This window comes from Nilaparvata lugens, chromosome 3, assembly GCF_014356525.2.
Source record: "Nilaparvata lugens isolate BPH chromosome 3, ASM1435652v1, whole genome shotgun sequence".
In the NCBI taxonomy this organism is placed as follows: Eukaryota; Metazoa; Arthropoda; class Insecta; order Hemiptera; family Delphacidae; genus Nilaparvata; species Nilaparvata lugens.
The window spans coordinates 78,340,397-78,364,943 of record NC_052506.1 but is presented as its reverse complement, the minus strand read 5'-3'; the positions used below and the strand labels follow the sequence as shown (position 1 = coordinate 78,364,943).

General features: G+C 34.1%; 2 protein-coding genes across 2 annotated transcripts in view; one reads left to right on the top strand and one right to left on the bottom strand.

Moving 5' to 3' along the window:
• LOC111055260 (sodium/potassium-transporting ATPase subunit beta-2) overlaps positions 1–1,614 on the bottom strand; it is a 61,577-nt gene extending 59,963 nt beyond the window's left edge. The window contains exon 1 of the mRNA XM_022342429.2: positions 1,349–1,614. Within this exon, the coding sequence (XP_022198121.1) occupies positions 1,349–1,469 (121 nt within the window). The 5' untranslated portion in view covers positions 1,470–1,614. The remainder of the gene's footprint in view (positions 1–1,348) is intronic.
• Positions 1,615–2,002: 388 nt separating this feature from the next.
• Positions 2,003–24,547, top strand: part of LOC111055259 (girdin) — a 58,227-nt gene continuing 35,682 nt past the window's right edge. The window contains exons 1-7 of the mRNA XM_039424705.1: positions 2,003–2,445; positions 11,253–11,402; positions 12,839–12,870; positions 17,629–17,731; positions 17,886–17,984; positions 19,205–19,327; positions 21,528–21,710. Of these exons, the coding sequence (XP_039280639.1) occupies positions 2,269–2,445; positions 11,253–11,402; positions 12,839–12,870; positions 17,629–17,731; positions 17,886–17,984; positions 19,205–19,327; positions 21,528–21,710 (867 nt within the window). The 5' untranslated portion in view covers positions 2,003–2,268. The remainder of the gene's footprint in view (positions 2,446–11,252; positions 11,403–12,838; positions 12,871–17,628; positions 17,732–17,885; positions 17,985–19,204; positions 19,328–21,527; positions 21,711–24,547) is intronic.

The following is a 24,547-nucleotide window of genomic DNA, read 5'->3' as shown; positions in this document are numbered from 1 at the left end:
TCTATTCTCATAACGAAACTTTATTGATTTTTCAGGTTCAATCGATGATAATATTTCCTGTTAATTACAATATTATGTTACAATAGATCTTTTACAACACCTATCCCAATGTACCCTAAATTCTAGAATGTATACCTTGACCTATCCCAATAATTAGGAAACACAAAGGAAATATCACCTTTCACCAAAAATTTATTCTTCGAGAAATAATTAAACTCCACAATGAATTTGTTTCAATTAGAAGTGGAATTTTAATTTTAAATTTTAACTTGTAGAGTAAAAAACTTGGTAGAATTTGATTACATTTGAAGTTTATTATTACATAATGAAGTGAAAATTTAGTTTTGATTTAATCTAATCAAAAAGATCTAAGAATCTATCTGGAATGAGACAACGTTGATGCAGAAATGGGTGGTTATATAGATTAAGTTCATTAAAAATATAGGTATTCTGCTATTATAAATTTTACTTGAAATATTACTCTTTGGAGAAGAAATTATCCTGTGTAACAAGTAACCTAGTGAAAAAGAATTACATAATCTCGAAAGAAATTAGCATCATAAATACGACAGGAAAGGGTTGGTTGTTAGGATGACCTATATTCCATTTCCATCACACTTATCACCGTAAAATATATTTATAAGTTTGAATCTTCAAGACATCTAATAAATAAATTGAAAGAATACATTCAATCGATAAGAAGGAGACTATCATTATTTTGTGAATGTGCTGGGAGATGACCCATTAAAAATTTAACAAAACTCTAGCGCTTTTTTGACTCTACAACCTTTAAAATTACCGTCCCATATGAAACATTACGGTTGCACAAAGTCTGTTAAATTTTAATCATGATTGAATCTCACAAGAGCAAATCAGAAAAGATTTCCCCGAAAAGAATCTTGGTTCTCGTGGGCTTTAATCACGATTTAAATTTAACAGACATTTTTGCAACCGGGCCTAACTTCGATTAAAAAATAAATAAGGCAGATCTATGAAAAACAATTGATTTTCATTAACGAAATCGATCGAGAAAAATCTATAAGGGCCGAACATGAAAAGGGAGGGTAAATCTTGAATGCTATAAGTTATTTCATACTGTGAACGTGAATGATTTTCAATAAATATTGTCAATTATTATTACAGAAATAATATTCTCTTATAGAAAAATAATTGCGGGGCTGACAACTGACAATATCAATTTCATTTTTTCATTGTAGTCTACCTACTATAAGGAGAACGAGAGAAGTCCAAAAAATGTATAAATTTAAGGGTTGAATAACGTTGAAAAGTCATGTTCATAATCTGAGATTTTTTGCATGAAAATTGATTAGAAAAGTGGAAAACTCACCCCAACTGCCAGCGGTCCTGCCCAAAAACTGGTTGGTCTCCGAATTCCACAGGAAAATTTTGAAGCCTTCCCATTTCCCTAGTTTTGGCGGTGGTGTGTAGTATTGTTCCTTGGACTCCATGACTAGTTTTCCGGTAAAACTAGGTTGAAATCCTGGTTAGAAGGTCCTTTTTGCAATGAGCCGGTTCAGAAGGGTAGATTCTCCTTCGCACGCTACGATAGAAGAACACCTTCTGAGCCGTTCTGCAAAGAGCTGTCGGCCAAAACCCGTTCTGGCTCTGACGCCTATCGATTTTTGTAGAGTTTCGGAGCTTGCGCGCTTCCTAGCAGCGGTGAGAGCAAACAGCTGCAAAAAGCACCTTGTGTTAAAGAGAGTATCGAAGTGATGTAGTAATTTAAAAGCGAATAAAAACGCTGTATTCTCAATTATTTGAATAACTAAATAGTATAAATTGAATCAATACTCTGATCTATTTATCCTCATTTAAATCCCTTCATACGATTATTACTTAGCTATATCATCTATTTTTTAGTCTTAAGTTCATGACTGCTTCTTTTACTGCATTCAAAAGTAGCGCTAATCAAACGATTCAAGGAGTCAATACATAATATATCGAACATATGTATCGATCTCTTCATAACATCGATATTATCTTTATTTTCGCTTTTTCAGATTCAGACGACAGTCTGTCAGTTTGTGGTTGTGTTCTTGACAAAGTTGTTTCTCATGCTTTTGCTAACTTGTTTATAAATATTATAGAATTTGAGGGATATAAATATGTTAACACAAGGGTTTAGGTAATAAATAGTACATTTTATTAATCTTTGGTTTTATTTCAATCAACGTTTCAACAAGTTCAAACTTTCAAATCCAAACCTTGCGCTCATGTTTGATGATGTTTGAATAAGTTTTGGTAAAGATGAACGAAAACAAAAAGTTTTACGGTGAAACAAATGACGTTTGTGGCAGTAAATTTGCAGTTGATTCGGTTTCAAAAAGTAATTCTGAATCTTTACGAACTATTCGAGAGTTGAATACAGTTTTTGCCAACCGATTGAAAGACTGCGAAGATGCTGATGGTGAGAAAGTTTCAGAGGTAAGTTTCTTATCGCTATACTGAGCGCTATTACAGAAAGAAGACGACCTTAACCTCTTACTTGCGTTCTGAATGTCCCAGTTTCTAGCAAGATGAATTGTTTGTTATACTCGTGAAGACATTAGCAATGATTTTTAACGTTGTAGCAAACATACTAGAAAATTGTCCTTTGAAAAGTAATTATTGTCATTATTGAAGGTTATGTTTCGGTCGTTAGTGTCCACTCTTCTGTACAACTCTCAATGAAACTACCGTACGCTATCTTTTCAAGTTACAACGTTTGAGCTTTTCATTGAAAAAATAATTTTACAAGAAATATGAAATAAGTTACTTTTGTAACTTAAACTTAATATATGGTACTTTCTAAGGTAAAAGTTTATTATGCCGCACATGAGGTCACAGGATGAAATAAACTTAACTAAACTATGTTAAAATGCAGTGCACTGATTTATTTATTCCTTTTTCTTCTATACAATTCACGGAGAAAATAAAAAATGCTACCTAGCCTACTTTGTACAGAATTAATTGCCTGGAAATACAATGAACGATGAAGTATTTCATCTGATACCTACATTATAAAACTTTTAAAAAATTCAATTAAGAATAAATAGTTTTGAAATTGGTTAGGCCTAGGTAAGTTTGAAGAAACCGAAGATTTCAAGAAACTTATCTTCCATAGGGTTCAAGCCATTTTTCAATCAAACGGAGTGGATCGAGACAATTTTAAGACTACAGGGCTTATATAGAGGATAAAATTCCCTACAATTCTATATTAGGCTAGTTACTTGTCTTCATCCACTCCGTTTGATTGAAAAATGGCTTGAACTCTGGAGAGAGGATTCATTTCTTCAAATCTTCTGCTTCTCTAAACTTGACTATTTCCAAAACTATTTATTTTTGATTAAACTTAATGCTCGTGAAAGGAAAAATCCTGGTCCACAATCAGAGACCAAATTCAATATTCTATCATCACGGGCTACAGAGGTGGATTTTATTGAAAAAAGAAAAAAAAAACAATAATAATAGTTTTTCCGGAAAACGTAAATTATGCAGATCAACTGGACAATTAAGATTATAGGACATCAAAAATGTTTGACTTATGGTACATCATTTTATAGTAGCTTACTAAAAACAAGCTGTCACTTATACGAAACATCTTTCTCGAAAAAACGTAACTTTCATTAGACTTTGAAATTATGAGGTGAAAATTTCCCAATCTTCGGGCTTTATATGGAAATAAGTTCCTGAACAATATCCATTGGTTCACTGTCCACTGGTTTCATCATAAGCAAGCGGTGTAACGATAGGGATTCTCCTGTTCGCCATGTACTATCGCAGAATACAGCAGTATAAGTCTTTTAGAAGTTTTCTCTGGTACTATGTATATAGTACACTCCAAACTATAGTAAATAGTATACTATGTATATAGTAATACCATAGAGAATCATTAGCGTAAGTAGATATCCCATGGTATAGGACCTTTATGTCGCAACTTCTACTGTTATCTCGAGCCGATAGTTCACGTAGTTCTTTCCCGTGAAGCTGTGTTACGCTGGTAGTTTCTCATACTGTGCCGTTCATACACTCTCACCCCAACAAAACAGTAGGCCTAAAAATCGACAATAATCGGCTTGAGATAACAGTAAAAGTTGCGACATAAACGTCCTATACCATGGGGTATCTACTTACGCTATTTTTCTCTATGGTAATACTTAGCAGTTGTAAAAACTCAGCTCTCCCCTTATTTGTTGCGCATCAATGTCTTTATTGACTGGGCTATTTTCAGTGCTATTTAAATATGTAATCAATACGTTGAAAAACAACATGTTAATTAACTTTACAGCAAAATATTTTTCAATTGTTCAAAATATTTGACTATTGTGGTAACTAACATGTCTTCTCATGAATTTTTCAAGAAAAACTCATAAACAACTGCAAAGCGTTTATTGAAATCGAGATCGAGCAATAAGTTTACATCTCTTCTCAGTTCTGACTGCCCACTTGCACGAATCAATTCATCTCGTTGAAAGTTTCTTGACATAATTTACCGAAGCCGACTCCACAGAGTACATTAGAGACAGCTGTAGTTGTAGAGAAGTGTCCACATTTGATAGCTTGAATATTTGTTCAAACTCTAAAAAAAGCTGTTAGAGCGATCAAAGGTATTATGCCTTTAGAGTCCTGTAGGAACCACTTTAAAGAATTAGGCATACTAACCGTTCCCTCTATTTATATCTATGAGGTGATTATGCATGTTAGAAGACAGACAATGACTAGAAATGCTGATTCGCATGGATACAATACTAGAAATAGAGGAGACTATGCTTCACTGTATCACAGAACAGCACTTTTTGAGAAAAAACCTACATATATGGGCCTTAAATTTATTAGAAAGCTTCCTACTCACTTGAAAAATTGTGAAGATGTCAATGTTTTTGAGAAGGAATTGAAAAGTTTTTTGATGCTTGGAGTATTCTATACCACAGAAGAGTTTGTGTGTAGAGAGGGTTCCTTTGTGTGATTTTTTTCTTCTTTTTTTGCAATACTGTATGTATGATAAATTTTTGACAATTCCTATACTCTGATTAGAGTCTCTGTGAAGCTTTAAAAACAAACAAACAAATAGTTGCTCATTAGAGGGAACGCTCATGTAGTTAAGTAATATAAATCTGTGTTCTAAGAATGTAAGCACATATCAGTATCAGATAAGGCATTGATGATGATTACTATAGTGAGGTCCACGTTATAATAGCAGTGTTTGATTAGCAATGGTATTGCTATCCTTGTCTATCATTCAACAAAGCTGATAGCGCTATCTCTTTCTCGCTTTGCTCTGCTGCCAGATCGTCTTTTAACAATGTGGAATTGATAATAATAAGAATATTTCACATTAATCATAAAATTGATTATTAAATTATTGAAAAGTATTATTTCTAGATTATTAAACTAGTAGTTCTGTGAACAGTAGACCTCACGCATTATTCTCATCCTCAAGTACCTGATTGAAACTATAGACCTTATAGACTATAGACCTTACAGTCTATAAATACAGCAATAGACTGGCTTCTCCACACATCTGTGTAGTCACTTGTCAGCTGATTTATGATGAATAATTCTATAGTCTGATTTTTACTCTAATATTGGCGTATGAAGGAGGCTCCTTTTTTCTTTTATATTATCCTTGAAACGCAAAATTTCCAAAAACCTTGTATATACGTCGACGCGCAATTAAAAAAGGAACATACCTGTCAAATTTCATGAAAATCTATTACGGTGTTTCGCCATAAATGCGCAAAATATAAACATTTAAACATTAAGAGAAATGCCAAACCGTCGACTTGAATCTTAGACCTCACTTCGCTCGGTCAAATATAATATTGATTATTTTAAACTAGAATGAACAGTTAATATTACATCAATAAACCTGTATCAGCCACCGTCTATAGAAGGTATTGACACGACAGAGGATCGGCAACGTTGTTCTGCTATCTTTCTCCACTGCCATTATAACGTGGACCTCACTATATTATCAAGTCATTCATAACCAAAGACCTTAGAGAGATATAGACCCACAATGCCTATGCCTTCCCAATGATAGCTCCTACTTAAAATTGAAGGCCGCCATTGGGGTATTTTAGCACGAGATGTTATATCTATATGTATTTGTAATACAATAGATCACAAAGGCATTGGTGGCATTGGTATGTAATAATCTTATGGGTTGCCCCCTCAATGGCCGATTTCAATTCCAAGTACGACACTAGCGCTGCATGTGAGTCTATGCATCTTTAAGGTCTTGTTCATAACCGATTGACCATAGATATTCTCTTTAATGGCGGACACTCAATTTGTGACGTTTTCTAATCCAGCACAACACTCGGCTATAATCTGTGTAGCCACCCACACTCATCAACCCACCGTCCGCTCAATTGGATAAAAATTCCTTAGAAATTGAGTCTTCTCTAATTCCATACCAACTAAGGAAGCTGAATAACTCCAAATGACAAACAATTACCTTATAGAGCGTCATGCCATCGTACAAAGTGAGATTCAGTTTAAACCGTCAGCATTCCTTGCTTATTCATCAATATGCATCCCTTTCAAACTGTGCTGAAAGTTTCTAGTGAATCTCTGCCCTATAGCTGAGGCATGAAACTAGAGTGTTTTTCAATGCAGTGGACGCACAGTTCCGTATTTTAATCTTTACTACTATTGGTTCTGTGAGCAGTAGACCTCACGAAGTTTTCTCATCCACAAGTATCTGATGTCACCTGTTCTAGTTGATTCAGTTGAATCATAATTTACTCTTAAAAACTGTTTACTCATTTGTTTTCTCCACGATCAAAAATCTGGTGTGGCGCACTCACACAACTTTCCTTGCCGTTATGAAAATTGATCAGCTGACGCTAGTGTTCCCGCGCATCTCAAGTCTACTATTCAAAGATTTGAGCCAGCTGGTGACAGGGCAATAACGCTGGAGAAACACATGAGGTCTGCTATCTCTTCATAGTGAATGATTTAATAGAATCAACAATAATTAGCGATTGAATGATCACATTTACTCGAATTTAAAGCTTATTTTCAATTTTAGGTGAAAATGTTACTGAACATTAATTGTAGAGATTTTCATGCTCAATCTACTCCACTTGATTTTTTTGTTCCAATTGTATCTGAAGCCTGATAATTGGGAATCTATTTGCATTGATGGGGCGGAGCTCCTGGAATTTTTACAGATATGGGACTTGTGGCAGTTGATAGAGCTTATCGATGACTATTTTAGGTATGAATTTGATCAAAATCGTTGGAGCCGTTTCCGAGAAAATCACGAAAAACCCTGTTTTTGACAACATTTTCGCCATTTCAGCCGCCATCTTGAATTGCATTCGATCGAAATTGTTCGTGTCGGATCCTTATAGTGAAAGGACCTCAAGTTCCAAATTTCAAGTCATTCCGTTAATTGGGAGATGAGATATCGTGTACACAGACGCACATACACTCATATACACACACACACACACACACACACACACACACCACACACACACACACACACACATACAGACCAATACCCAAAAACCATTTTTTTGGACTCAGGGGACCTTGAAACGTATAGAAATTTAGAAATTGGGGTACCTTAATTTTTTTCGGAAAGCAATAATTTCCTTACCTATGGTAATAGGGCAAGGAAAGTAAAAACTCACTTATGTTAATAAACTCAATTCACGTTTGAATTTTTATCTCATAAGATAATTTATCCAGTTCTGTGATAATCTTTCATTCTGATAGAAATATTTCTCAACTATTTTAAAATTATTATTCTTTCAATCAAGAAAATTATAATGTCTTCAGCAGTATTCAGTTCATTAAATCATTTTTTATTTTATTTTTAATCACCTATTAGATTTGTTTTTCAAATGTGAGAATATTGATACTGATGGGCACGCATCATAAAACTATTGAAACCCTACCTTATAGAAATAGACACGGCCAGACATCTGTGTAATGCATGCAATGAATAATCCACTTGTCAGCTGATTGATTATGAATAGTTCTATAGTCTGATTGATCCTATCTTCAAAGTAGATGATATATATATAAATTAAAACAGGAGACACGATATAAATAGATTGAAAACACTTAAAAACTTACATTAGAAATGGGGGAAATTTTCGGAGACTGAAACGTCTCTCACTTGTCAGCTGATTGATTATGAATAGTTCTATAGTCTGATTGATCCTATCTTCAAAGTAGATGATATATATATAAATTAAAACAGGATACACGATATAAATAGATTGAAAACACTTAAAAACTTACATTAGAAATGGGGGAAATTTTCCCCCATTATATATATATATATATATTATATATATATATATATATATATAATATATATATATATATATATATATATAATAGAGTCTGTGCCCGGTTGAGAAAGGAGACTCAGTCTCCGAAAATTTCCCCCATTTCTAATGTAAGTTTTTAAGTGTTTTCAATCTATTTATATCGTGTCTCCTGTTTTAATTTATATATATATATCATCTACTTTGAAGATAGGATCAATCAGACTATAGAACTATTCATAATCAATCAGTCTCCGAAAATTTCCCCCATTTCTAATGTATTTCTAATATATATATATATATATATATATATGGAGGAGTTCCTTTTCTTTTCATATTATCCTTAAAATGCAAAATTTCAAAAAACCTTGAGTACACATGGAAGCGCAGTTGAAAAAGGAATATTCCTGCCAAATCTCATCGAATTCTATCTACGTGTTTGGCCGTAATCGCGTTACATACAGACAGATAAATAAAATCCGAGTTAAAACATAGACCTCACTATGCTCGGTCAATAATAAAGGAAAGAACTGGTTTATACACGTACGGGATAGGAAAATTATGTTTGACGCATCATCACGTCTGAACAACTGGACTGATCAACTTGTAATTTTTCATATAGATTCTCAATTTACCGGGGATGGTTATAGGCCTATATTCAATTTTTCAAGATTTTATTACGTCAAGTTATCAGTTCGTCAAGATTTAAAGTGGAACCTTGCGGAGCACGGGTTACCTGCAAGTTTTAAAAAACAGGAAAGAAATTAAGATTTCAATGATAGGTTTGTGATAAACTATTGTTTCCAATTTAGCCTATCAGATAGGTGTTCTTGTAGACCCATATTTAAGGAGTCATAAGCTGCGTACACATATTCGCGCTTCCAACCCGCACCGAGCACGCTCCTCCCTCGTACCGCCCTCGTACCGCCCTTGTACCACCATCGAACCACAGTCGCTCCGCCCACACACCCATCATGAACGTTACGGAAGATGTTAGATCTTCTCGCGTTCCCCGGTCGAACGACTGTTGCTCGCCGGTCGATCATCAATCGCTCTGCTGGAGTGACGTTCGGTTGCGGAGCAGAGCGAAAGTCTGTACGCACCTTTAAATTATGAGTTAAATATGACTGCTCATAGCTATTCAGTAACACTGAATTTAGCAGTAACACTGCTCCAGCTATTTGTGTCTTTGAGCTTGCGTTTTTATAAGGGTCACTTCGGGGAGGAACAGGTGAATTATTCACATAATACACATTTTAGAGGTCTTATTTAATCCATAGCGTAGACTAAGTTCACTTGAGAAAGGTACTTACTACATGGGAATAACAATTCTTAATGAATTTAATCAATCAATCTTTGATGAAGTTTTTAGCGTGAATATTGATGTTGTGGAACTTTTCCATAATTGAAGAGACTTGAAATGTTGTCAAAAATCCACTTTATTTTTAGGAGCATGCTTTCGTGTGTGCTCACACACATGTACCTGTGAAATAATAATTTTTATTAAAATAAAGTGAATTTTTTTGACAACATTTCAAGTCCAAAAATCCAATTAAATGATGTAAATAATTTCAATCAATCTTCCCTCAGAGAATCCAGGATAATTCCACTCTTAATTAAAACTAGCCTTAAATCTATCATTTCAACCCATAATATAAAGTCGACAAAGTTTTTTAAAAAAATATTTATCTGTAATTTAATTTATCTATTCATTTAAGTTTTCTCTATTATTCAATGCAGAGCTATTCAGAGGCAATTATTGGAATTTGGTTTTTAAATTCCCTTTCCGCGAAAAATTTCATCTCAGAAGGCACTCCACTGTCACATTTCATGCAGCTGGTATTCAATCTGTAAATGAATGTAATAGTATATTTCGCACCTAGGGCCGAAAATGAGACTTTTCCGGCTCGAAATCGGGTTTCAAGTCCGAGGCCGTAGGCCGAGGACTAGAAAAGATTGAGAGCCGGAAAAACATTTTTGCCCATGGTGAGAACGTTATTTTTCGCCACACAGAAAAATAAACAATATAAATATGAGAATAATTGTTTATTAGGCACTTCCGAAAGCAAAACAGGAAGGTCATAGCTCTAGCAAATCTGAGGTAATCTGAATATCAGGAAATAGTCCAAGTATTTTTATTTTTTATTCTGATTTCTCTAAATAACTTAAAAGATTATGTTCAATTATGTAAGAGGTTGAGTTTATACTTTTTATGCTTCTAAATGACAATAAGATTATATTATTATAAATGTTTTCAGCTTTTTTAGCACACTTGAAATTTGGCCAATCTGAATGTCAACGTCAACAATGCTTGTTGTCGTAGACTTCGGAAGTTTAGGTTAGAAGTTCTATCCTACTCTGAAAATCGAATTTGAATAGTTACAATATATATATCTTATCTGTATTTTATTCATCCAAATAAAATGATAGTATCTTATTGCAGAATACCTATTCAATTCTAGAAGCATAAACTGATTCCGTTTCATAAACCATTTTGTAAACACGTTCACATCAAATCAGAATCAGCTGACTTCAAGGTTATTTTACAGCCCCTAGGGCCGTAAAAATTTTTCCGGCCTGGTCTGAGAACAATCATTTTCAGCCTCCATATGACGCACGAAAACCAGCTCATTACATCCAAGTGGGGCGAAAAATTATGAAACAACTCTGTCCCGGAGTGGAAATTTAGAGAAAACTAAAAAAAAAAAATTCAATGCGATTGTCAATTTTAAAAACAATTTCGAGTGTATTAATCGATAAAGTTGTTTAATAATCAATATATTTTTATTTTTTCAACCCAAAATAAAAAAAAAACCATGATCCCAATATCCCCGAAATCCCAATTACCCCACTTCACCTCAAATTAATGTAATATTTCATATATCACTTGACATCTTTGATCTTTGCTTTTGAAATGTGAAATATTCTGTAAATAAATAAAATAAAATTGTTTTTCAACAGGAAAAGGTGAAAATCCTTCAGCAATGGGTGGACAATTTGACTGAACAGAATGTTCTGCTGATTGAAGTGGTTGAAACGTTTGAGAGCGAGGCCGTACACCAACTAAAAGTTGGATTTGAATCGCAGAAACTTCAAAACAAGGAACTTCAGGTAAATTATGCAAAACAGCTACCAAGTATTCTTTTGAGAAATATTATGAGATGACCGTGTCTATAGTGAGGTCCACGTTATAATGGCAGTGTTTGATTAGCAATGACATTGCTATCCTTGTCTATCATTCAACGAAGCGGATGGTGCTATCTCTTTCTCGCTTTGCTCTGTTGCCAGATCGTCTTTTAACAATTAGAATTAATAATTAATGAACAAAATATTTCATGTTAATTATGAAAATTCATTATGAAATTATTGAAAAATATAATTTCTTGCTTAATAAAAATAGTTGATTATTTTAAACGAGAATGAACAGTTAATATTACATCAATAAACCTGTATCAGCTACCGTCTGTAGAAGGCATTGACAAGATAGAGGATTGACAACGTTGCTCTCCTATCTTTCTTCACTGCCATTATAACGTGGACCTCACTGTAACAGACAAATTTCTTCAATAAAAGAAGAACTCGATGTCACAGTAAGTGGATAAATTAATTTATTGTAGAAATTTGACTGTTAGCCATGCTTGAGTAGCAACCTGAAGATCCCCAGTTCAAACCCCACTCATTACCAAAAGTTTTTGAAGAGGTCACTCCCGTGTTATCAGATGGGCAGGTTGAACTGTCGGCTCCGGCTGGAGTATGGCAGTTGTAAGGCCCATTGATGGTTCAAATTATATATTCAGGCGAGGTGGAACTTCCGTCAGGGACTCCCCACCAATAAAGGCACACGAATATTATTATTTTATGAGATGACTCATCATTATTGGTAGCAAGATTTGAAAAATGATATTCAAGCCTACCTTAATTTCTCCCAATCATGTTTCAAAAAACGACAATTTGATGGCGAATCAACCTAACATGATTATTTTTCTCTGTATGGTTCTTTTATATAATACTATAGAGAAAATGAAAATATAGCATAAGAAGATATCCCATGGTTTAGGGCATTTTTATTCCGATTTTCAATGTTAACTCAAGCCGATAGTCCTAGTATTTCTTTTTGTGAAGCTATGTGACGCTGTTAGTCTCTTATACTGTGCCGTTGTTATACTCTCATCCGGCCAACGGGCCAAAACAATAATAATTCATTGACAGCAGTCGACAGTATTCGGCTTGAGTTAACAAAAAATTGGCTTGAAGTTTGGAACATAAACGACCATAAATGACTATAATGGTGATTGGATATCACCATAAATGATACAATACCAGCACACTGATACAGTATCATCTCGACTTGATACACAACACCATAATTTGATACAAAACGTCCAAACGTTGAATGAATTCTACAAACCATGGGATATCTTCTTATGCTATCTTTTCTCTTTGGTATTTTATTATGAAGTAGGCTATTTGAAATTGTGCTGAGCCTATATCCAATCTGTACTGACAGTAAAACTTTTCTATTATCAATTTATGTTTTCTGTTATCAGGTGCTACAGCAGCAGATGTCTTTTAAAAACAGGTGAGATAATATCCGAGTGTGCATCGTCATTCATTCTTGATTATAGTCTATTGTTCAACTCTCCATTATTAACTCAATCATTTCTTTAACTTTACGACAGCTTTAGAATCACTTGAAACTGTCTGCATTAATTGAATGAGAAGCGTCGGTGCTATTAATAAGGAATCCTGACAGTTTTAAGTGAATCCCATTATAATATATCATTCATCTTTCAAACGTTCTTCTTCTCTCTGAACTTTATTCTTTGTTTTCCTTTCTCTCTTCTAAATCTCTTCTCGTTTAATTTTTCTTTCCTAGAGATTAATTATCAACTTATCAACTTATCTTACTCTATAATCATATCAACTCTATATGGATTATTACTTTCCTTGCCCTATTACGATAGGTAAGGAAAGTATTGCTTTCCGAAAAAAATTAAGGTACCCCAATTTCCAAATTTCTATACGTTTCAAGGTCCCCTGAGTCCGAAAAAGTGGTTTTTGGGTATTGGTCTGTATGTGTGTGTGTGTGTGTGTGTGTGTGTGTGTGTGTGTGTGTGTGTGTGGTGTGTGTGTGTTGTGTGTGTGTGTGTGTGTGTGTGTGTGTGTGTGTGTGTGTGTGTGTGTGTGTGTGTTGTGTGTGTGTGTATGAGTGTATGTGCGTCTGTGTACACGATATCTCATCTCCCAATTAACGTAATGACTTGAAATTTGGAACTTTAGGTCCTTACACTATAAGGATCCAACACGAACAATTTCGTTCAAATGCAATCCAAAATGGCGGCTAAAATGTCGAAAATTTTGTCAAAAACAGGGTTTTTCGCGATTTTCTCGAAAACGGCTCCAACGATTTTGATCAAATTCATACCTGGAATAGTCATTGATAAGCTCTATCAACTGCAACAAGTCCTATATCTGTAAAAAATTCAGGAGCTCCGCCCCATCTATGCAAAGTTTGATTTTAGATTCTCAATTATCAGCCTTCATATACCTTCATGTACAATTTAAACAAAAAAATAAGTGGAAAAGATTGAGCATGAAAATCTCTGCAATTAATGTCCAGTAACATTTCCACCTAAAATTGAAAATAAGCTTGAATTCGAGAAAATGTGATTATTAAATTGCAAACTGTTGGCAACTGATGGTTCTATTAAATCATTCACTACGAAGAGATAGCAGACCTCGTGTGTCTCCAGCGTTATTGACCTATCACCAGCTGTCTCATATCTTAGTAAACTTGAGATGCGCGAGAACACTAGCATCAGGGGATCAATTTTCATAACGGCAAGGAAAGTTGTGTGAGTGCGCCACACCAGATTTTTAAATAAAAACACTAAGAAATTGTCAAAAACCACTGATTTATTGATAGTTAGAAAGACCGGATAGTTGATAGAGTTTATCAGAGATTGACAATGGTGTAACAACCGAAACCGGTCTTTCTAACTATCAATAAATCTGTGGTTTTTGACAATTTCTTAGTATTTTTATTTAATATGAATAATTACCACAATATCAACTTCTCTGCTACACGAAAAATCTACTTATATGGATTGTTGACATTTTGAAGTAAATCTTACTATACCGTAATTAATCTACCGGGCGTTTCAAAAAGAATGACCCAAAACAGTTATATTTAATTAAAAAAATTGTGCACACAAACCAATTTTACATCAAATTAGTCACAGAAGTATTGAGTTTATGATGATGTATTATAAGTGTCCTATGTGCCCTCCTTTTGAGGCTCGGACGACATCTAGACGGTAGCCAAATTCATCCCAGACTGTTCGCAAGATGTCTGTCTTCTCGGACTGTAGCTACTGCATCAGTTATCCTGGTTTTTATCATGTGCTGAGGGAGGAACATAAACACGATCTTTAACGTTGTTCCTCCCTTAGCACTTGGTATTGGGGAGCTAAAAAACAGGATAACTGATGCAGTAGCTACAGTCCGAGAAGACAGTCTTGCGATGAATTTGGCTACCGTCTAGATGTCGTCCGAGCCTCAAAAGGAGGGCACATAGGACACTTATAACACATCATCATAAACTCAATACTTCTGTGACTAATTTGATGTAAAATTGGTTTGTGTGCACAATTTAAAAAAAATATAAGTGTTTAAAATAGTGTCATTCTTTTTGAAACAAACACCCGGTATTTTTTATGAAATTAATTTTTTCTAATTTGAAAGGATTATTATAGACATTTCAATTTATGTGAAAATATCCATTTTGAAAGTTTCATTACCAATAGGCTACTATAAATTTGTAATAATCTAATAACTTGACAGCTTTAATACTGAAATACTCAGTAATATCATAGAGAAACAATAGCGTAAGTAGATATCCCATGGTATAGGGCGTTCATGTCGCAACTTTTACTGTTATACTGTTATCTCAAGCCAATTACTGTCGATTATTGTCATTTTCTACTGTTTTGTTGGGGTGAGAGTGTATGAACGGCACAGTATGAGAGACTACCAGCTTCACACATCTTCAACGGAAAGAACTAAGTGGAATCTCGGCTTGAGATAACAGTAAAAGTTGCGACATAAACGCCCTATACCATGGGATATCTACTTACGCTATTGTTTCTCTATGGTAATATATACTCAATTATTGGGATAACTATTCTATGAAAATTTGTTAATTTACACATTAAGGGCCGGTTTCCGAGGTCGGGATTTAGGTAAGTTCTAGACTTTAAACAGCTGGAATCAGAAAATTGACTTTCCAAAACGGGGCGTAGTCGCAGTAATAGTAACAGCAAAATAAATCTTTATTTTCTCATTTATAATTCGAAACGTTTTTCCTTGACGAAATTAAACATTCCTAAATAATTCAAAATAGCTGAAACTCTACACTATTTTCTCTTTATTTTATTTTGTGTTCAATTTTCTAGTTTTTCGAAATTCAATTCAAACGTGACTATGACAATGACTGCGACTACGCCCCGTTTCGGAAAGCCAATTTTCTGACTCCAGCTGTTTAAAGTCTAGGATCAAATCCCGAGCTCGGAAACCGGCCCTAATACTGTAATACCATACTCAATTATAAATAGTCAATGTATTGGAAAAACTATTCAATGCAAATTTATTAATTTACACATTAAAAGTACAATATTATTTATTGGAATTACTCAATAAACATTTTATATTTGAATCTGTGTTGATATGATAATCCCTCATCGAGTGAATATTTATTTATTTACATCAATAGAAAACATATCTCACCTAATGCATTTAATATTGTTAATTATTAAATGCAAATTTTTTCAAAAGTAATCTTTCCAATATCAATTAACGGATATTTAGTATGATATAAAAAATAAAAAAATGCTCAGACAAATTGGCATGAATATGTAATATTCAAATAAATAATAAATGATAATAGTCAAAATTGAACTAATTATTATTGTGAAATATATTCAACTGTGAATCTGTGTTGATATGATAATCCCTCATCGAGTGAATATTTATTTATTTACATCAATAGAAAACATATCTCACCTAATGCATTTAATATTGTTAATTATTAAATGCAAATTTTTTCAAAAGTAATCTTTCCAATATCAATTAACGGATATTTAGTATGATATAAAAAATAAAAAAATGCTCAGACAAATTGGCATGAATATGTAATATTCAAATAAATAATAAATGATAATAGTCAAAATTGAACTAATTATTATTGTGAAATATATTCAACTGTGTATTTAATTCATTCAATAAAATGAATTTGAATTTGAGTATCGTAATCATAATTGAATGAAGCTGTTCAGAGAGTGATATATAAAAAAAAAATAATAAATTGCCCTGGTGGGCAACAGAGAGGTAAAGGGTTCGATTCCCGGTCTAGGCAAAGTTTTTGGACAGTTTCATTCTTTAAATTTCCTTCTGCTTTCTTGTTCGGTCAATATTTGCAATAACAGAAGTCCTTAGTTCATTCTTAGAAGGAAATATGACGTCCTTTCATAGTTCTATTTATTCAGCTTTCATTGGATATCTTAATCAATTATTATACAGTATTGCTCAGTATTATTTAATATCGGGACACCGAGCTTCGCTCGTTATTTATTTATTCTTCAAATTTATACAATTATATTCTTTATCCATACAATTCTTCAAAATGATTGGGGAATGACTATCAGGCACATCCCAAAACTGTTTCTTCCCCGAATTTTGATGTATACACTATAATAGTCCAAAAAGTAGTTTATGTTCCATACACTTGAATTCAGGTCCAATTCTCAGTCCAAACATTTGGAAACAGAAAAGTTCTAATTTAGATTGTTTACAAACCAAATTGAATAACAAAATAACACTCACCAATCACTTCTGTAAAATAATGATAAACTTTGAAAATTATGGTATACTCTAATTTAGAATGATGTACCAAGTCATGTCAACAAATCAGATTATTTTGATCAAGTCGATTAAAATCTCTAGATATTATTTCTCGTGAGATAAGCTGTTTGATTCAACAGCTGAACATAATTCTGTGTCTCTCCCACACAGGCACTCCCATCTTCCGTTATCAACAGACGACGAAATTATCACGTGTTTTTCCAAGGATGAATAATTATTATCCTTTTCATGTCCTTCAGCGAGTTTTCCCAGGGATGAGACCTAAGTGCAATCGAATTTTTATATCATAAAGTTACTATATTCCAAATTTCGTGAAAATCGTTTGAGCCGTTTTCGAGATCCGTTGGACATAAATATATAACCATATAAATATATACAGAAATTGCACGCTTAATATAATAGGATGTTTATTTTTCAGGATCATAGAGGCCCAGCAAAAAGCTCTAGAAAAGTTGAACGTTCCTGTAAAAAAGTTGGATGAGAATGGCAACACTGAAAATAATCATACGACATCTTCTGTGGTAATTGATATTTTTCTATCATTATCTCCAGCTTTTTCTGTGTTTCTATCTTATACTGTTATCTTTGAGTTCTATATTTGCATGTCACTTTCATCTTCTACTCTTTCTTTCGTTTTATTCTTAATTCTGTTTCTCATTTTCTTTTCGATTTCAGAATGGTGATGTAAGCAGTCAAAACCAAGAAAGTAGAATTCCGAACAGCATGGAGCCGAGTAGTGATTCGGGGAAAGCTTACAAGGCCTGCTTATCGGAGGTAAACTATCTATCCTATACTATTAAACGAGCAATTTCTGTTCATATGTTTAGATTCTTAGATGTTTAATATCGGGGACCGAGCTTCGCTCTGGAGTACGAAAGCATAAAAAAATTATTATTAAAATAATAATAAAATAATAAAATAATACTGTAAACATAAAATAATACTGTATCATTTAACCACTTATGATACAGTATCTTTTCGTGGTGATACTGTATCATATGTGGTGATACTATGCCATTTTGTGGTGAAACTGCATGATATTATGGTGATTTGCCATGGTATAAGGCCATTTAGTGGTGAAACTGCATCATAATATGGTGATATGCCATGATATAGGGTGTTTATGTCTTAAATTTCACTGTCAACTTAATCCGATGGTCCCTTGTAGTTATTTTTCGTGGAGCTATGTGACGCTGGTAGTCTCTCATACTGTGTCGTTTTTACACTCTCACCTGGCCAATACAGTAATGATAGACAGTAGTCGGCTTGAGTTAACAAAAATCGGCTTGATATTCGAACATAAACGACCTATACCATTGGTTATCACCATAAATTTATTTATTAATTTACATTCAAAAGCTCACAGAATAAATCCAATAGAATAAATGATTCAGTATCAACACAATATGATTCAGTATCATCTCAACTTGGTACACAACACCGTGGGATATCTTCTTTTACAATCTTTTCTCTATGGTAAAACTCAATTATCCAATTCAATTTACTTGCTAGAAAAAGAGAGTAAAAGCAGTATAAACAAATTTCTGTAGCAAGATGAAGCAAATCAATATAATGATAATACCTAGTTCAATACGTACATGATACAGTATCATCTCAACTTGATACACAACACCATAATTTGATACAAAACTTTCAAACTTTGAATGAATTCTAAAAACCATGTGGTATCTTCTTATGCTAAATTTTTTCTATGGTTTTACTTATTGCTCCATAAGTGAACATATTTATGGATTATTGAACACTTCTGGATATGCTTGTAAATCTACTCATCTATAAAAAATCCATTATTATGATTGTGACAGAACAATCCAATCAGCCCAAAACTTATCTCCCAATTTTCTCATAATAAGTTGCATGCTAAATCTTTGCTCTTCACCTAACTTTACTTCGTTCTCATTGCTAACTTAGTAGCAGTTTCAATATTGGCAATTTATCTAACTTGGTTTAATGTTTTTTTTGTTGTTTTCCTGTAGTTGGAGAGCACAAAGGAAAAGCTTCTCAACGTTGAGAAAGAGAAAGAAGTTTTAAGGAGAAGCGTGGACGAAGCGGAAAAGAAAATCGACAAACTTAATCAGATGATGATCAGCAATGAAAAGGTATGTTGCTAACATATTTGACTTTACTCTCGAACGTTTAAGTTCTATACAGAGGTCAGCGTTATAATGGCAGTGATGGAAGATAGGAGAACAGCGTTGCCGATTCTCTGCCTTGCAACTGCGTTCTTTAGAATATAATCATAGAGAAACAATAGCTTGAGTAGATATCCCATGGTATAGGGCGTTTATGTCGCAACTTTTACTGTTATCTCAAGTCAACTACTATCGATTATTGTAGATTTTTACTGTTTTGTTGGGGTGAGAGTGTATGAACGGCACAATATGGGAGACTACCAGCGTCACACACCTTTTTGGGAAAGAAATACGTGGACTATCGGCTTAAGATAACAGTGAAAGTTGCGACATAAACGCCCTATACCATGGGATATCTACTCAAGCTATTGTTTCTCTATGATATAACTGATACCGGTATATCTAATATAATATTAATTGTTCTTTTTTTAAATGATTCATTATATTTTATTCGTCAAGAAATTTTTCAATTAGTTAACAATACTTTTTGAGATCATAATAATTTGATAATTTTTTATTTTTCTACATTGTTTAAAAACGATCAGGTAACGTTGCGGAGCTAGAAAAGGATACCGATATAATCTGCTTTGTCTAAGATAGACAAGAATAACAACACCAATGTTGATCAAATACTGCCAATATAACGTGGACCTCACTTTAAATATTTATACTCCTCTTATTCATCCTCCTTCTCCTCCTCCACCTTCTCCTTCTCCTCCTTACCCTCCTTATCCTGCTAATTCATCTTCTCCACCCACTCCTCCTCCTCCTCCTCTTTCTCCTCCTCCTCTTTCTCCTCCTCCTACTGTATATGATTCGTCATGTTATTTTACTCTTTGGCTCAACTCACACTTACGCGACTCAAGTCGAGAAGAGACTGCGACTCTAGTCTCTTCTCGACGCAGCATGTGTTTCCAAATGGTGACACTCAGACCAGTCGACTCTAGTCTCCGCCACCTCGCGACTGTGAGACTGAGCCGAGCGTCGACACGACATGTTGGTCGAGCCTTGACATGAGTTGCGTATTGCCGTGCATTTTTAATGAAAGTGAGGTTATGTTTGATGAAATTGATGTTTTATCATTTTAGTTAAGACAGTAATAAGAAATAGATGAGACAATAATTATATTCATAATAATTATTATAAAATTTGTTACAAGCGCAAAAGTGACGAATTGGATTTCATATTTTTAATAATGTGAGGTTAGTGGAGTAACATGAAACTGAAGTAGTGACAATGAGCAAAAAAGTAGTAAGGTCGAGAGACTAAAGTATCCTCGACTGGAGTCGTACGATTTGAGTTGAGCTTTCCTGGTAATCCTATTACATTAAGCGAGCAATTTCTATATATGTTTATCTGGTTATGTATGTCCAACGGATCTCGAAAACGGCTCTAACGATTTTCAAAAAAATTGGAACATAGTAGGTTTATGATATAAAAATTCGATTGCACTAGGTCTCATCCCTGGGAAAATTCGCTGAAGGACATGAAAAGGATAATAATTATTCATTCATCCTTGGGAAAACAGATGATAATTTCGTCGTCTGTTGATGATTGAAGTGAGTGAGCGAGTGCATGTGTGTGGGACTGAGATAAAATTATGACTCAGCTTTTGAACTTTTGTAATAATTCAATCAGGTACTTAGACTTAGTGCCGGTTGCACAAAAGCCGGGCTATTTTCAATCCTGATTAATTCCAGTAGATCCATCTTTTTGAAATGGTTTTCTCTGATTTGGTTCACGTGAAGTTAATCAGGATTCAAATTTAACCGGCTTTTGTGCAACCAGGCGTTTGTGAGAGAAATTTTTGCATTCCTCTGGGAATTGATCTCAATTCACTGTGATTAGATAGAACATTTCTGTATGAACTATAAATAATATATTATAATTTCTCCTTTCGTAATAATTTTTTATGCTTCTATACTCCCCCGATATTTATTTTTAACACTAGAACGCAGGTTGAATCTTTGTTTTGTTGAACACATGAATAAAATAATCAGAATCTCTCTCCTCCTCCTCCTCCCCCTCCTCCTCGAGACTTTAAACAGTCATCATTCCTTGTAAATAACACCAACGCTCCCCGCAGCACTAATGCTGTCAGTTTGAAGTGATTCTATCAAAATCGATTCACCATCTTCTGTGTTGATTGTTCGCGTGCTGCTTTCAGAATGCGCGCGAGATGCGCGCCGCGCTGACAGCTGAGGTGGCGGACAAACACGACACGTGTCAAGCGCTGCGTCGCGACGCCCAGCAGCTGGAGGAGCGTCTCAGGCAGGCCGACATGCAGACGCACTTCAAGGACGACATCATCAAGGAGCTGAGGAAGCAGATCAAAATTGCCACCAACAAGGTATTGTGACGTTTTTAACAGGGCTCGTTCAGGATTTATTAGAGTGAAACTACAAATGAGAATTATATTGAAATTTATTAAAACGCTTTAAATGTAAAACTTGATGGTTAGGTTAGGTTAGGTTAGATTAGACTAGGTTATGGAAAGATACATTAAAGCTCCTTGTGTATCTTTTCGGATGCAACACGTTGTTTTTGAGAATACAAAAGAGCATCTGTTGCTTATGGAGAGAAACATTAAAGCTCTCTTTGTGGTGTTCTTGCAATTTATATTGTAGTTCTGATTTGTTAATATATTATTTGGGTACATAAGAGAAGTCCAGAACCAATTTCTTCATGCAAGATTTCCTTGTGCTAGATACAGAATAGCCCAAAAACCTCGTATTTTCGGCTCATTTTCCAGTTTTCAGCTATTTCTGCCAAATCTCTCCCAGATTATATAATTTTGAAAAAAATGAGATCACTCGGAACTCTCTATCTCCAATGAGTACTTTGTTATAATTTTTCAAAAATGAGTTAAATTTGAAGAAAAAATCAATTTTGATGAATTTTAGTTTTTAATCAACAATATCTTCTGATTGTTACAATTTAGATGTATATTTCAAAATCCCTCTAGGCGTATTTTTGTGCTATACAATCTGAGATCAGGTAGAGCGCTCTATGTCATATAGTAGATTTCCAGGTACACCTGACAACAATGCTCCTTGTATTGTGGAAAACACCTAATTTTCAGCTTCAACCATCATCACCATCTACTTTGTCCTCACATTGATATTTCGCACAATGACATAAGTTCATGGGTAAGATCACCCGTTAGATGCACTTAATTTCAGTATTTCCTAGTAGAGGCACGCTTAAGGACACCTCAACGATCAAAATTTCAAACACTTGTAATTGACTTTTGACACAATGCTCAGATTTCATCGTACTACACTTCATCTTCTCGGCTCGCCAAGGCGGTTCAAAATCATGCATCAACAGTCAAATTCGGTCAAAAATAGAAAATTTATTGTTGAGTGTAGGTACTTATTCATATTCAATACATAAGAAATGACCAATTTCTATATTCAAAGCTATGTATCTCGTAACCCCTTATTATAAAAATTATTACATGATCTTGAAATGTACAATAGAATTTCCTATTCATCTGCTGTAAACAATTCATGAAAAAATATGTTCGTAAAGTGAGATTTGATTGTTGAAAATAATCCGGAAAATTGTAAATATTTTTCTCATATTAACGATTTTGGCAGTTCTAGGATAGCGAAAAGTGATTCAAGATGGATTTTAGGCAACTGACCTCTTAGAGGATGAATTTATCTACAATTTGTAATCAATCGTAAGTTTCTATGATGTATCAGACTCGTTTTAGAAACTCTTGATCAACAGTAAAATTACGAAAAAAAATTAAAAACTGAAATCGCCATTTTTAAAATCTTAACTTCCAAATTGTTTTGGAATCGAAAGTATTATTTATTGGAGTGGGTAGAGGGGGACAATTTTCACATTCTAACTAGATTTGGAAATTTTATCAGAAGTATTTCACAAGACATGCAACTTTTAATATAGAAATTGGTCATTTTCTGTGTATTGGAATATGGCTTAAGTACACTCAACAATAAATTTTCCATTTTTCGACCGAATTTAACTTATTATGCATGATTTTGAACCGCCGTGACGAACCGAGAAGGATGAAGTGTAGTACGATGGAATCTGAGCATTGTGTCTATAATGTTTATAGTGTAATATCCTTATTTGGAGTACTCGTTAATAAAGACTGTTAGACACTTGTTTCTTTATTATGCCCAACACTACACTGCTCCCCCTTTAATTGACAAGACTTCAAAACTTTAAAAAACTAGACCACCCGACTGGCTTAATACGAAGACTTCACTCCATTGCTTTTCTGACGTTATGAGCAGGATGCCCAACACTACAGTGTCAAAAGTTATGTGTTTGAATTTTGATCCTTGAGGTGTCCTTAAGCGCGCCTCTCCACTAGGAAATACTGAAATGAAGTGTATCTTACGGGTGATTCCCATAGAACATAATCTCAAGAACTTATATGTCGTTGTGCGAAATATCAATGTGAGGACAATGTAGTTGGTGATGATGCTTGAAGCTGAAAATTAGGTGTTTTTCACAATACAAGGAGCATTGTTGTCAGGTGTTCCTGGAATATGAGATAGATCGCTGTACCTGAACTCAGATTGTAGAGCACAAAAAGAGCTTCTAAAGTGACTACAATTTTATCTAGAGCTATCGTATATTTCAATATTTCAACAGTTACTAACACTGGAATTACAGCATTTTGGACTTGTGGTATTCAAGTAACAGTCTTTCGAATAATTGAAGTCAGGTTGTGACTAGAAAGATACATCAACTCTAGTTCACAAGATTTGTCATCTTCATGGTTTTGTCTGAAACCTCTCGGATATCCTTGAGGATTCGGTCTTGAAACTAATTTTAGCAATCATTGATACTCATATCGTATTCATTCAATACTGATAGATTTTTTAGGAAATGAAAATGGATTAAGTTTTTTTCTTAAATGGATGGATATCTGCACTCCTTACAATACGAGGCCTCTTTTCCAGAGCTAGATTAATTAGTGTTAAACACATGTTGAGGAAATAATTGTAGTAAGAAAAAACTCTTTCTTCCTAAGAAACAAAGAATCCGACCTTTTATTCAATTCTAAATAACTATCTAACCTTGACACGGGCCACAAAAGTAATGTAAATCTTCAAGAGTATCCAACAGTCTCACATGAAAATACAGAGAGCCTGATTGAAAAATAAAAATAGCAATCTGCAGGAAATCAAAACTTATGCGAGA